The sequence below is a fragment of the Scyliorhinus canicula genome, chromosome 12 (assembly GCF_902713615.1).
Source record: "Scyliorhinus canicula chromosome 12, sScyCan1.1, whole genome shotgun sequence".
NCBI lineage: Eukaryota > Metazoa > Chordata > Chondrichthyes > Carcharhiniformes > Scyliorhinidae > Scyliorhinus > Scyliorhinus canicula.
This window is the reverse complement of record NC_052157.1, coordinates 103,729,286-103,744,150: the sequence shown is the minus strand read 5'-3', so window position 1 is coordinate 103,744,150 and position 14,865 is coordinate 103,729,286. Positions and strand designations below refer to the sequence as shown.

General features: G+C 47.7%; 1 protein-coding gene across 3 annotated transcripts in view; it reads left to right on the top strand.

Annotated features, from left to right (window-relative positions):
• Window positions 1-278: 278 nt before the first annotated feature.
• The window catches only part of zzef1 (zinc finger, ZZ-type with EF hand domain 1), a 371,817-nt gene continuing 357,230 nt past the window's right edge, over window positions 279-14,865 (top strand). For all 3 annotated transcript variants that reach the window (XM_038813628.1, XM_038813629.1, XM_038813630.1), the window contains exon 1: window positions 279-695. In XM_038813628.1, coding sequence (XP_038669556.1) covers window positions 279-695 — 417 coding nt within the window. The remainder of the gene's footprint in view (window positions 696-14,865) is intronic.

Below are 14,865 nucleotides of genomic sequence, written 5' to 3'. Positions count from 1 at the left end.
CGGTGTCGTGAGGCGGGCGCATCGGAATCCGGCAGTGTGTCGAGCGGTGTCGTGAGGCGGGCGCTGCGTAATCCGGCAGTGTGTCGAGCGGTGTCGTGAGGCGGGCGCTGCGGAATCCGGCAGTGTGTCGAGCGGTGTCGTGAGGCGGGCGCTGCGGAATCCGGCAGTGTGTCGAACCCGGTAGTGGAGGAGTCGGGAGCCGGTGTCCGAGGGGCGGCGGATCCGGGGGAGCCGCAGGTTGAGAATAGAGGCAGTGGCGGCGGTTGCGAGGGGCCGGCATGGGGAACACGGAGAGCGGCGGGGCCGAGCAGCCTGAGTGCGCCGAGGAGGACGACGAAGAGGGCCAGGACGCGGAACGAGGTTCGGCCAAGGCCGGCTTCCCAGCCCCGAACTCGGCGCTGGGGCCGGACGGCGGGCCCGAGCCGGACGAGGGGGCAGGAAGAGGCCCCGGCTCGGCCTCTGGCCTGAGCCTGAACTGCGGGCCCAGCCCCGACATCCTGTTCCAGCATCACCGGCTGCGGGAGGCGGCGGCCAAGGTGCGGGACGAAGTGGCTGAGAATGTGGTCCAGCAGCACCACAGCCACTTAATCCGCTGGCTGGAGGAGCGCCTGGCCCGCGGCGAGGAGACCATCCGGATGGCCCAGTTCTGCGATCTACTCGCCACCAGGTTCGCCATCAAGGAGGAGTGTGAGGAGGTGAGGCTGGGGACGGGGGTAACCATACCGAGGGCAGGACACTGTCCCAGACACTCCACAGCCAGAGTGACAGATCCACATCCCACACACTCCACACCCAGAGTGACAGATCCACATCCCACACACTCCACACCCAGAGTGACAGATTCACATCCCAGACACTCCACACCCAGAGTGACAGATCCACATCCCAGACACTCCACATCCAGAGTGACACATCCAGAGTGACAGATCCACATCCCAGACACTACACACCCAGAGTGACAGATCCACATCCCAGACACTCCACACCCAGAGTGACAGATCCACATCCCAGACACTCCACACCCAGAGTGACAGATCCACATCATAGACACTCCACACCCAGAGTGACAGATCCACATTCCAGACACTCCACACCCAGAGTGACAGATCCACATCCCAGACACTCCACACCCAGAGTGACAGACCCACATCCCAGACACTCCACACCCAGAGTGACAGATGCACATCCCAGATACTCCACAGCCAGAGTGACAGATCCACATCCCACACACTCCACAGCCAGAGTGACAGATCCACATCCCAGACACTCCACATCCAGAGTGACAGATCCACATCATAGACACTCCACACCCAGAGTGACAGATCCACATCCCAGACACTCCACATCCAGAGTGACAGATCCGTATCATAGACACTCCACACCCAGAGTGACAGATCCGCATCATAGACACTCCACACCCAGAGTGACAGATCCACATCCCAGACACTCCACACCCAGAGTGACAGATCCACATCCCAGACACTCCACACCCAGAGTGACAGATCCACATCCCAGACACTCCACACACAGAGTGACAGATCCACATCCCAGACACTCCACACCCAGAGTGACAGATCCACATCCCACTCACTCCACACCCAGAGTGACAGATCCACATCCCACTCACTCCACACCCAGAGTGACAGATCCACATCCCAGACACTCCACATCCAGAGTGACAGATCCACATCATAGACACTCCACACCCAGAGTGACAGATCCACATCCCAGACATTCCACATCCAGAGTGACAGATCCGCATCATAGACACTCCACACCCAGAGTGACAGATCCGCATCATAGACACTCCACACCCAGAGTGACAGATCCACATCCCAGACACTCCACACCCAGAGTGACAGATCCACATCCCAGACACTCCACACCCAGAGTGACAGATCCACATCCCAGACACTCCACACACAGAGTGACAGATCCACATCCCAGACACTCCACAGCCAGAGTGACAGATCCACATCCCACTCACTCCACACCCAGAGTGACAGATCCACATCCCACTCACTCCACACCCAGAGTGACAGATCCACATCCCAGACACTCCATACCCAGAGTGACAGATCCACATCCCAGACAATCCACACCCAGAGTGACAGATCCACATCCCACACACTCCACACCCAGAGTGACAGATCCACATCCCACACACTCCACACCCAGAGTGACAGATGCACATCCCACACACTCCACAGCCAGAGTGACAGATGCACATCCCACACACTCCACAGCCAGAGTGACAGATGCACATCCCACACACTCCACAGCCAGAGTGACAGATGCACATCCCACACACTCCACACCCAGAGTGACAGACCCACATCCCCCACACTCCACAGCCAGAGTGACAGATCCACATCCCACACACTCCACAGCAGAGTGACAGATCCACATCCCACACACTCCACACCCAGAGTGACAGACCCACATCCCCCACACTCCACAGCCAGAGTGACAGATCCACATCCCCCGCACTCCACAGCCAGAGTGCCAGATCCACATCCCAGACACTCCACACCCAGAGTGACAGATCCACATCCCACACACTCCACACCCAGAGTGACAGACCCACATCCCCCACACTCCACAGCCAGAGTGACAGATCCACATCCCACACACTCCACAGCCAGAGTGACAGATGCACATCCCACACACTCCACAGCCAGCGTGACAGATGCACATCCCACACACTCCACAGCCAGAGTGACAGACCCACATCCCCCACACTCCACAGCCAGAGTGACAGATGCACATCCCACACACTCCACACCCAGAGTGACAGACCCACATCCCCCACACTCCACAGCCAGAGTGACAGATCCACATCCCACACACTCCACAGCAGAGTGACAGATCCACATCCCACACACTCCACACCCAGAGTGACAGACCCACATCCCCCACACTCCACAGCCAGAGTGACAGATCCACATCCCCCGCACTCCACAGCCAGAGTGCCAGATCCACATCCCAGACACTCCACACCCAGAGTGACAGATCCACATCCCACACACTCCACACCCAGAGTGACAGACCCACATCCCCCACACTCCACAGCCAGAGTGACAGATCCACATCCCACACACTCCACAGCCAGAGTGACAGATCCACATCCCACACACTCCACACCCAGAGTGACAGATCCACATCCCAGACACTCCACACCCAGAGTGACAGATCCACATCCCAGACACTCCACAGCCAGAGTGACAGATCCATATCCCAGACACTCCACAGCCAGAGTGACAGATCCACATCCCACACACTCCACACCCAGAGTGACAGATCCACATCCCAGACACTCCACACCCAGAGTGACAGATCCACATCCCAGACACTCCACAGCCAGAGTGACAGATCCACATCCCAGACACTCCACACCCAGAGTGACAGACCCACATCCCAGATACTCCACAGCCAGTGACAGATCCACATCCCACACACTCCACACCCAGAGTGACAGATCCACATCCCACACACTCCACACCCAGAGTGACAGATCCACATCCCACACACTCCACACCCAGAGTGACAGATCCACATCCCACACACTCCACACCCAGAGTGACAGATCCACATCATAGACACTCCACACCCAGAGTGACAGATCCACATCATAGACACTCCACACCCAGAGTGACAGATCCACATCATAGACACTCCACACCCAGAGTGACAGATCAACATCCCAGACACTCCACACCCAGAGTGACAGATCCACATCCCAGACACTTCACATTAACACCCAGAGTGACAGATCCACATCCCAGACACTTCACATTAACACCCAGAGTGACCGATCCACATCCCAGACACTCCACATTAACACCCAGAGTGACAGATCCACATCCCCAGAGTGATTGATCCACATCCCAGATACCCCACATGAACAAGGGATAGAAACGTCCAGAGAACATTTCTAGTCCACACCAATATTAGTGGCTCTGTACAGCCCTTGAGTATGTAGAGCAGGGTTAGAAATCACTGCCCAGTTTTAACGTGCATATTTCTTCATACAATGTATTGGATAGTTCAAAGGTTTTATTGAAAACAGAAATGAACCTGTATTAATCAGGAGTTGAATATATAGATGAATAATTTATATCATTGCCAATAGCATGTAATCTGATGCTAATGCAAAACCGATTCAAATGTCCTACTTTATTCAAGTAGTTGGTCCGACATGAAGTTGCCTATTTTTTTGGGACTTTGCTGTCACTGCTGCTTTTTCTCAGATCACTAGGAGGGTCTGTACAGGACAGTAATTGATCCAGCCACCTCATTGACCTGTACAAACATGCTACTATTTAGTGGACTAAATGCTAGCTAACATGTCGCCTCTGATCATAGTTATGTTGTGTGCACAGTCTGGGAGCCTCCAGTGGTATTCATGGAACCATCTAGTACTGGTGGGTTGAATCCTTGCTTGTTGTTCTGTCATTGAAAGGGATGCAGCGGATATAGTTCATCAGTTCAAAAAGCAAAATACTGTGGATGCTGGAAATCAGGAATAAAATTCAATAATGCTGGAAATGCTCAGATATGACAACATCTGAAGAGCTGGTGCTGATAGATTGTTGATCTGAAAAGTTAATTGTGTTTCCCTCTCCGTAGATACTCCCATTTTCTGTTTTTATTATTCTTCATTAATGTGCTTCGAGTCGTTTTGTTAGTACATGGGGAGAGGGCCAAACTCTAATTCCTTTTTAAAAAATAAATTTAGAATACCCAATTATTTTTTTTCCCAATTAAGGGGCAATTTAGCATGGCCAATCCACCTATCTGCACATCTTTGGTATGTGCGGGTGAAACCCACGCAGACATGGGGAAAATGTGCAAACTCCACATGGCCAGTGACCCAGGGCCGGGGTTCGAACCCGTGTCCTCAGCGCTGCAGTCCCAGTGCTAACCACCTGCCCCACATGCCGCCCCCAAACACTAATTCTTGAAGAATGAGCAGGGTTTAAAGGCTGTGGATTAGAATTTGCTCACCTGACATGGAATTGGAAATGTTATCACCCCAGCTGGTAGTAGCAATATCCGTTTGCGTTTTGTGGCCTGTCCCAATGTCTCGTTGTGTGGCTGGGCCGTCAGATTTTGTTCATTAATGAATATGTGATGGGCAGTGACCTGAAAGGTTGCCTCTGTTTCTCTCTCCACAGATGCTGCCAGACCCACTGAGCATTTCCAGCATTTTCTGTTCTTGTTTCAGATTTCCAGCATCCACAGTATTTTGTTTTTGTGTGATGTGATAATCACCATGGTTTCAGATTGGTACAATGCTGAACAAAACATGAATTGGCAAGTCGTCATTTTAAAATGACTTTGAGTTCCTCAATAACCAGGCTGCTCACGTTCTGTTAAAGAGGAGATGCTGCTTGAGGAGCCAGTACACGAGACAGGAAAGGTGTGATGGGGCATATCGCATCTGTCAAAAGACAAGTCATTGACATTGAGTGTGCGCATTTCATTAGCAACACTAATATGAAAGCAGGAAAGTGTTCTTACAGCTGTACGCATTAGTGACATTTGGAGCACTGTGAACAGTTTTGGTCTCCTTAATTAAGCAAGGATATGATTGCATGAGAAGCATTTCGGAGAAGGGTTACTTGACGGATCCCTGGAATGGGTGGGGGTTGTCTTACCAGGAAATGTTGGACCTGTAGCCATTGGAGTTTAGAAGATAGAGAGTTGACGTTATTGAAACAAAGAAGATCCGGAGGGGACTTGACAGGGTGGATGCTGCGAGGATGTTTCCACTTATGGGACAGACGAGAACTAGGGGGAAACCGTTTATAAATAAGGGGTCTCCCATTGAGGACAGAGATGGGAATCGTTTGCTCTGAGGGTAGTTAGCCTGTGGATTTTGCTTCCTTCCAGAGCAGAGGTCATTGAATGTGTCATGGTTGAATAAGATAGATTCTTGGTTGACAAGGTGGTCCAGGCTAATGGGGTGGGGGGCGAGGGAGAGACAGGAAAGTGTAATTGAGATTACAATCAGATCAGCTGCAATCTTCCTGAATGGGGGAGCAGGCTGGTGGGCCCAGATGTCCTGCTCCGAGTTCATTTGTTGGTGTGTGTATTTAAAAAAATCCCAAATCTGATCTCATTGATCGGCAAAATATGTTGCAGTTTTTCATAAAATATACAGTACAGAAGGAAGCCATTCGGCCCATCAAGTCTGCACCGACTCTTGGAAAGAGCACCCTACTCAGGCCCACATCTCCACCCTATCCCCATGACCCAGTAACCTCACCCAACACTAAGGCCAATTTTGGACACTGAGGGCAATTTATCATGGCCAATCCACCTAACCTGCACATCTTTGGACTGTGGGAGGAAACCGGAGCACCCGGAAGAAACCCACGCAGACACGGGGAGAAAGTGCAGACTCCACACAGACAGTGACCCAAGCGGGAATTGAACCTGGGACCCTGGAGCTGTGAAGCGATTGTGCTAACCACTGTGCAACCGTGCTGCCCCTCACTCTTGTTTTGTTCCTCACTCTTACACATTTATCTGTTATGACACTTGGCAGTTTTAATTACAGGGGATGCTAGAATTTTGAACCTGGGTGGCCTTTGAGACTCCTGTACAATTTTGGATTCAAGCAATGCAAATGGAGAATTGTATTCATGTACTTCAAACTGATGTGTGGTTTGGTATTGAGTGCTGTTGTTCTGATATTAAAAACTGACTGATATTTTGTATTGGAGCAGTTCTAAGTATTTGCACCAGTTTTTTGGCATCCTTTCTGTGTTCTTTCGGGCTAACAACTGTCTGTTGAGTGCTTGATCCTTGTAACTAGATTTCTGCAATTTAAGACTTGTCAACTCAATGGAAGAAGCTTTCTTTTGAATATGATTTGAATGTATCGGGTGATACAAAGGTTTAGCTAAATGCTGTGTGTACAGCTTTTAGTAAATTGTAGAGGGGTGGCCAGAAATTCTAGCTGGGCTCGCTGGGGACTTTGACCAGTCCTTTTGCAGGACGATTTAAGGAAAGAAGCTAAAAGTTAATAAGCCCCTTATTTAATTTCAGTTATTTTGCTGTCTGATGTCAGGGCAATTGTGATTATTGTTAACCCCGGTAATGATCAAATATTGATTGAAGATAAATTTCTCCAGGAACAAACTAGTTCCTCCCTCAAATAGTTCTTGCACGGCAACAAGTCCTGTTGATAGGCTTCCACTTGTGCAGTAGATTGATTACGTTTCCAGGGATTAGATTTCAGTTGTTAATCTGGTGTTACCATGGCCAGTGGTTTAGGTGAAATTATTTTGAGTTAGACCAGCTAATTGATTCACTGCCCAGTATATTCTTCAATGAAAGGCATCGGAAGATGGTACATGATTTTCCCATCAAAGCGCCTTTCTAACTGGTGTTTTGATTAGCCATAAAGCTGATTGGAGCCAGTAGCAGGGCCATTCTTTTCTCTCCATTGGTACTTTCACAGGTGTAATGATGATTTAAGTTGTTTACAAAGCGACCGTCAGTTCCTCTTGAAAAAGATATATGCTGCATTCAGATCAATAAAACTATGCTTTGTTTTGTGTGCTGTGGACGTGAGAATAATTGTTTTATGCTTGTGATATTTATAAAGAAGGTTTCAATCTCGTAACATTTCCAGGGTGGGAATTTATTTTTAAAAGTGTCGTTGGGATGTGGGCATCGCTGGAAATGCTGATCACCATTGTCCGTCCCTAATTTCCCTCAGACTGCAGGGGTAGTAGGTCTTCTCTTTGACTACTGGTAACTATTTGATACTGAATAACTTGCCAGCCTATATCAGAAGGGAATGAAGAACCACCACATTTCAAAATTGACAGAAGTTTATATCCTAACATAGTCTACGTAATAAATCAAATTTTTATTTATGTAAGGAGTTTGAAACAAATAGTCACTGGGTAGTACAGAACTTGGGTATGCTGAAAAAAGAGGCACTGTCAAAGTTTTAGTCCTGTAGTCTTCAAGACAGGTGAAAAATACTCCAGCAAATAGTAATTTATACTGCATGAGAACTTTCTTTAAAAATGCATTGTATTGCAGACTGTACCAAAACAGATTACAACCCATAAACACCCTGGGAAACATACTTCCCAGCAATCAACTACACAGTCTGTACAGATTATCTCCCCCCCCCCCCCCCCCTTTCAGCGCCCTCTCCCTGGCAATGAACAGCTCCTCAAACATATTCACAAACATCCCCCACCTTTTCTCAAACCCCTCTGCAGAGTTCCTTAACTCATACTTTATCTTCTTCAATCGCTGTAAATTATACTTACTGCATGAGGACTTGACAACCAATCAGCACCCCCTTCTCCTGTAGTACAAATTGTTGTTGCCTTTGGATTTGGGATTCATGCAAATCTGTCCTGATGAGTGCAAGTCAGAAAGCTTCAACAGCATGCCTGTTTTTCAGCAATACCCAAGCTTGGAACAGAGAAGAGCTGAGATCATTTAGGAAAGAATTCAAATGACAATGCTAAGTGATATATTCTGATCTGCATATCCCTTGCACTGTAATCTGTCTGCCATTTTCATCTCGCAAAGCTCCCTGAACTCTCAACCTCAATCTTTGTTCCTTGTGCCAGTTAGATAGTCCCATCCTGACAGCATTTAATTTCCTTGCACTATTTTAATAAAATATCACTTACTATACTGCTGATGTATCATCTGATCGTGCTTGTTGCTCCAGAGTGGTAAGCTGTAACTTGTGTTTTTGAGTTGTGAGGCACAGCCATGGTCTTCAGTAAAGGCGATGGGGCATGAGAGGTGATGTCCACTGTTGGGGATGAGATGTAGCAAGACCCGGATGTATACAGGACCCGGGTTCGATCCAGGCCCCCGGTCACTGACCGTGTGGAGTTTGCACATTCTGCCCGTGTCTGCGTGGGTCTCGCCCCCACAACCCAAAGATCTGCAGGCCAGGTGGATTGGCCATGCTAAATTGCCCCAAAACCGGAAATAAAGAACTGGGTACTTTAAAAAATGAAAAAAATATATTAAAGGCCTTTCCATATATTTTAAAAAATAATGGATTTAATTTATTGTCACATGCACCAAGGTACAGTGACAAATATTGTTCTGCGTACACTCCAGAGAGATGGTTCCATACATGAAAAAACATAGGACATACGATAAATACACAGTGTAAATACATAGACACAGGCATCGGGTGAAGCATATGGAGTGTAGTACTACTCAATAGAGAAGATATTTGAAGAGATCTGTTCTGTTCAGAAGATGGTCATTCAGGAGTCTGGTAAAAGCACGGAAGAAGCTGTTTTTGAATCTGTTAGTGCGTGTTCTCAGACTTTTGTGTCTCCTGGCCGATGGAAGAAATTTAAAGAGAGAATGACCCGGGTGGGAGGGGTCTTTGATCATGCTGCCCGCTTTCCCAAGGCAGCCGGAGGTGTTAATGGATGGGAGGTGGGTTCGCATGATGGACTAGGCTCTGTGGTTTCTTAGTCTTGGGCCGAGCAGTTGTCATACCAAGCTGTGACGCAGCCAGATAGGATGCTTTCTGTAAAAATTTGTAAGAGTCAATATGGACGTGTCAAATTTCCTTAGTTTTCTAAGGAAGTATAGGCGCTGTTGTGCTTTCTTGGTCGTAGCGTCTATGTGGGTGGACTAGGGCAGATTGTTGATGTGCTTACGTAAGAATTTGAAGCTGTCAATCATCTCCACCTTGGCCTCATTGATGCAGACAGGGGTGTGTACGATACTTTGCTTCCTGAAGTCAATAACCAGCTCCTTAGTTTTGCTGTCATTGAGGGAGAGATTGTTGTTGTTACAGCACGCCACTAGGTTCTCTATCTCTCTCCTGTACTCTGACTCATTGTTAGGCTGGCAATGGTTGTCATTTTTCCCAGTGTGCTGTGTGGAAATTTACTTTCTGGAAATATTGCATAATGGTTTTGTCTCTGTTTTGTGCTCTCGAATATGCTTGGGTACAGTTCCACATGTGCAGAAAATTAACATTGCTGTATAATAATGTATGAAACTAGTGGATCTCCATTGCGACATTTACTTAAATTTCTTGGGCCAGATTCTCAGTTTCTGAATCTTAAGTGCTGACACCAATGGAAAGTCCGTGGACTTCCATCTGAGAAAAATCGGTGCCATAGCTGCACCGATTCTGCTACCAGTGAGGGGCTAGCACTGGTGCCGCGTGGAACACAATTGAAACCCACGAAAACGGTGTAGGAATTGCCGGGTCCGTGATGGACACGCGCAGGGCTGACAAACTGACACCCCCCACACACACTGATGGGGCCGGTTGTGCTGGAGCGTCCATACAGCTGACGGGGGGGGTCACCAATACGACCCAGGGCACCAGGTTTACAGCAGGCTGTCAGTGGCATGCGCAGCTGCATGGCTGCCTTGCCGGGTGCAGTAATGGTGTTGCGTACCCGACTGCCCTGACCCCACTGGCGACCCCCTAGCAGAAGCCGCCCCCCCCCCCCCCCCCCACCGGCCATCGGCACGGCTGTCGGCAAAGTATGGTGGTGCTGGATACTTCTGTACGCACTCTCTATCTCAGCAGTCATCGCGCCAGGTTCACGATTTGTGAGAGCACACTTGTACTCCTCCGTCGGGAACTTGGCCCATCGGAGGTGCAGAATAGAGGGTGGGTCCACTAATGATGTGCGAACGGTGTTTCCACTATGCGCGTCACATTGACGCCGTTTGAGGAGGCTGAGCATTGTGATTCGCCGTCAAACCGGCGCCTGCCACGATTCTGACGCCGGGAGCTATCCTCCGTCCAATCGCACGCCCCGATTTCGCCGTTGGCCAACGGAGAATTCCTCCCTTTTTCTCTCATTCTTTACCTTCTACTCTCTCGTGTCATTGAATAGTAATGATGTGGAGATGCCGGCGTTGGACTGGGGTGAGCACAGTAAGAAGTCTTACAACACCAGGTTAAATTCCAACAGGTTTGATTCAAACACGAGCTTTCGGAGCGCGGCTCCTTCCTCGGAGCCGTGCTCCGAAAGCTCGTGTTTGAATCAAACCTGTTGGAATTTAACCTGGTGTTGTAAGACTTCTTATTGAATAGTAAAGCCGTCATAACTTTGTTTCGGTGTCAATTTTCAGGTAAATACACCAGAGGTTGCTTGTTTCTTTGTATCTTCCTCTGCTTCCTTTGTTTACTTTTTCCTTAAGAAGTGCGCTGGAAGGGCAGCACGGTGGCACAGTGGTTAGCATTGCTGCCTATGGCGCTGATGACTGGGTTCGAATCCCGGCCCTGGGTCACTGTCCGTGTGGAGTTTGCACATTCTCCCTGTGCCTGCGTGGGTTTCGCCCCCACAACCCAAAGATGTGTAGGCTAGGTGGATTGGCCACGTTAAATTGACCCTTAATTGGAAAAAATAATTGGGTACTCTAAATTTTAAAAAAAGGAAGTGTGCTGGTCCTTGGCTCAGCCGCACCCTGTGACAAAACATCCCAGTGCCTCAATAGGTTTATGCGTAGGGGAGCTTTGGCACTCTTCCATGATTCCTTATCAATGACCTGCATGTTGACTTGGAGCTAAATCGCTGTTTTTTTCATTGGTACAGAATAAAAATCCTGAAACTTCCTCCATAACAGCCTAAGGGCAATAAGGGTTGGGCAATAAACACTGTCCTTGCCAGTGTTGTCCACACCCCATGTCTTAAAATAATATCACCCCATCAAACCACTTTACATACAACTCATCTTTTTTGGCTTGTCCCTGTTGCCTAAAAGGTATCAAAGAGTAAAAGTGAACAAATGGAGCTCGGATATAGAGCCATCTGAATAGCAGAACATGCTCAAGACTGAGTCATCTATTCCCTATTCTATGTTCAGTTTCATACCCAAAAATGGTCCAAGTTAATTTTCATATGTACAAATTTGATTATGGTGCCAGGTAAACCCATTTCAATAATTTGTTGGAGCATGTTGTCACGACACCCTGGGCAAGTACGCAGTCAATTCCAGCCTCAGTTAACTTGGAGTCGCAACACATGTGAAATTAGATTTAATTTAAAATACCACAGGTCCTTGGTTGAGCCCAATAAACCACAGTCACCAGGTTTGTAGCTTTACAACACAAGTAACCTTTTATTATGTACAGTATTATAGTAAAACAGACAGAAAATGGAACTTACTATCTACTACCCCCTTTCTAGCCTGCCCCACTCTTCTCTGTGTATACATATCTATAGATAGACACACACACACACACATACAAAGAACACAGAGGTAATAAGGTGGTGGGACGGGAAAGAAAATATTCATAAAAATAAAAAGATAAGGATTTCTGATGCACTGGGATGTCTTTCTGAAGTTGAGGTTTTCATTTTGGTACTTCTTCCTTCTGGGCTTGAGATGGTTGGCTCTGGCAAGGTTGTCTACTTTCCCTCCAGAATCAGCATAATTTCAGGTTTACAGCAAAGGATGTGTCAGACATTCACTGCTTTCAGAACAATAGAGCAGGTTTTTCACTTCAGCAAGCAGGAGGGGGAGAAAGAAAGGTCTAAACACTTTTGCCAGTTCTCTCAGAAAGCATCTCGTAGACCCAATCGCTGACTGTTGTCAGGCAGAACACTGTCCCTGGCCAACCCACCAGTTCCCAGTTAACCAATTGAACCGATTCCCTCCAAACCTAGTCGCCAAGACTTCTCCTTTCCAAAATACAAAACCTGGGAACGCAGACTTTGAGTCTATTGCTTAAAGGCACATCCTGATTAAGGGCTTCCGAGTAAGGGCAGAAAGTATTTTTGTTTAGTTAGGGCATCATGATCAACACAGGCTTGGAGGGCCGAAGGGCCTGTTCCTGTGCTGTACTTTTCTTTGTTCTCTTTGATTATGGGTCCATGACTATAGCACCCCCTCAGTACTGTATCTGACTCGCAGCCTAGATTATATGCTAAATCTCTGGAATCCACACCCTACTGACTGAGGAGAAAATGATAACCACTCAACCAAGGCTGACATCTAAAAAGGCCAAGTACCTCTACACCAGCGTCAGGTAAATAGGGCTTCAGGTATGTGTAGATAACCATTCGATCCATCATGTTCTGCACTTCATGCATTTTATTTATAACCATTTGACACCTTGAATCATGGTTTATCGGTCAAGGAAGAGATTTGACTGCATATGGTGGGGTTTGATATGAAGGAAAAAATACAACGGGAGTTAACTTGGAGCTGAGCACTGAAGGAGATACGTGGGAGGATGCTTGTACACTCCAATATGTGGGGGCCCAGAAAGCTCGATTTTAACATGCTCTGTCCGGGTAAAGCAATATTCTTTGCAAAATATTTCCTCTCGCTGGATCACCCGTTATCATGTCAGCTATACGATTGGGTTGGATTTTTTGGTGGAAGACAGGGAGGAAATGAAGCTTAGAAGGAATACTTTGTGCAAACGGGTGAAGAGTGAAGGCAGCCACATTAATTTTGCCTTCCCGTGTGTAATGCCAACTATTTCTTTTGTCCCATAGAGCACTTATTCTGTCCTTTGGATGGGGTAAAACAATTGTGGCCATAACGTAGATTTTTCAGCTCTATTTGTTTATCTGTGCAAGTATTTGAACAATGTTCACCATTGATTGTGTGTTATAGGTCAGTGGGTAGTACACTTGCTTCCGGGTCAGTAGATCTCCACTCCAGGTGACTTAAGCATTGAAGTGTAGACTGACACTCTCCTGCAGTATGGAGGCAGTGCTGCACTGCCAGGGGTGCCATCTTTTGGATGAGAAGATTAACCCAAGGCTCCATCTGCTCTCAAACTGGGTGCAGATAATCCCTTGACACTGTTTTGAAGAAGAGGATAGAGTTGCCGTGACGAACTTTCACCCCTCAGCCAGCATTACTAAAACAGGTTACCGGGTCATTGTCATATTGCTGTTCATGGAAACCAATTGGCTACTGCACTTCCTAAACATTGACTAAGGCCCCAAAAGTACTGGTTGTACCAAGCTTTGGGACATTGTGAGATTATGAAAGGCATTATACAAATGCAAGTCTTTCATTTTTTTTTAAATTTAGAGTACCCAATTCATTTTTTCCAATTAAGGGACAATTTAGCGTGGCCAATCCACCTACCCTGCACATCTTTGGGTTGTGGGGGCGAAACCCACGCAAACATGGGGAGAATGTGCAATCTCTGACCCAGATCCGGGATGGAACCTGGGACCTCGGCGCCATGAGGCTGCAGTGCTAACCACTGCGCCACTGTGGTGCTCGAAGTCTTTCTTAACGGCACTGTAGGCAGATTGGTTTGTTATTCACAGTAGTGTATATACATGTTATGAACCATATCTTTAGCTGCTTCATCAATAGCACTCTCGTAGATCTACCGTGGGGTTGTTTGCCATTCGTAATTCCTCTGGCAATGAAGCAGTCAGTGGCTCCATGTAGCAAGACCTGCACAAATCCAGCCTTGGCCTGAGAAGTGGCAGGTGACATTACAAGAGAGGAAACTCTCTGCTGGTTAAATTCATATCGAACACAAAGGAAGATGGTTGTGACTTCTGGAGGCGAAACAACTTCACACTCTGCAGGAGTGTGATACCACTGCAGGAGCTTGTCAGAGTGGCGTTCTAGGCCTAACCATCTTGAACTGCTGATCAAAGACCTTCCCTGCAAAATAAAGTCCGAATGCAGCAGCCATGTCTGCATGCAGCAATACCCAGACAAAGTTCAGGTTGGATGATTAAAGTGGCAAGTAATATTCTTGCCACAGAAATGCCAGGCAGTGACCATCACAACAAGAGAAAATTCCAAGCACCTCACCTCAATGGCACCTGGGGAGATACCACTAACCAGAAACTGAACTGGACCAGCTATACAAATGCTTGTCGCTACAAGAACAGG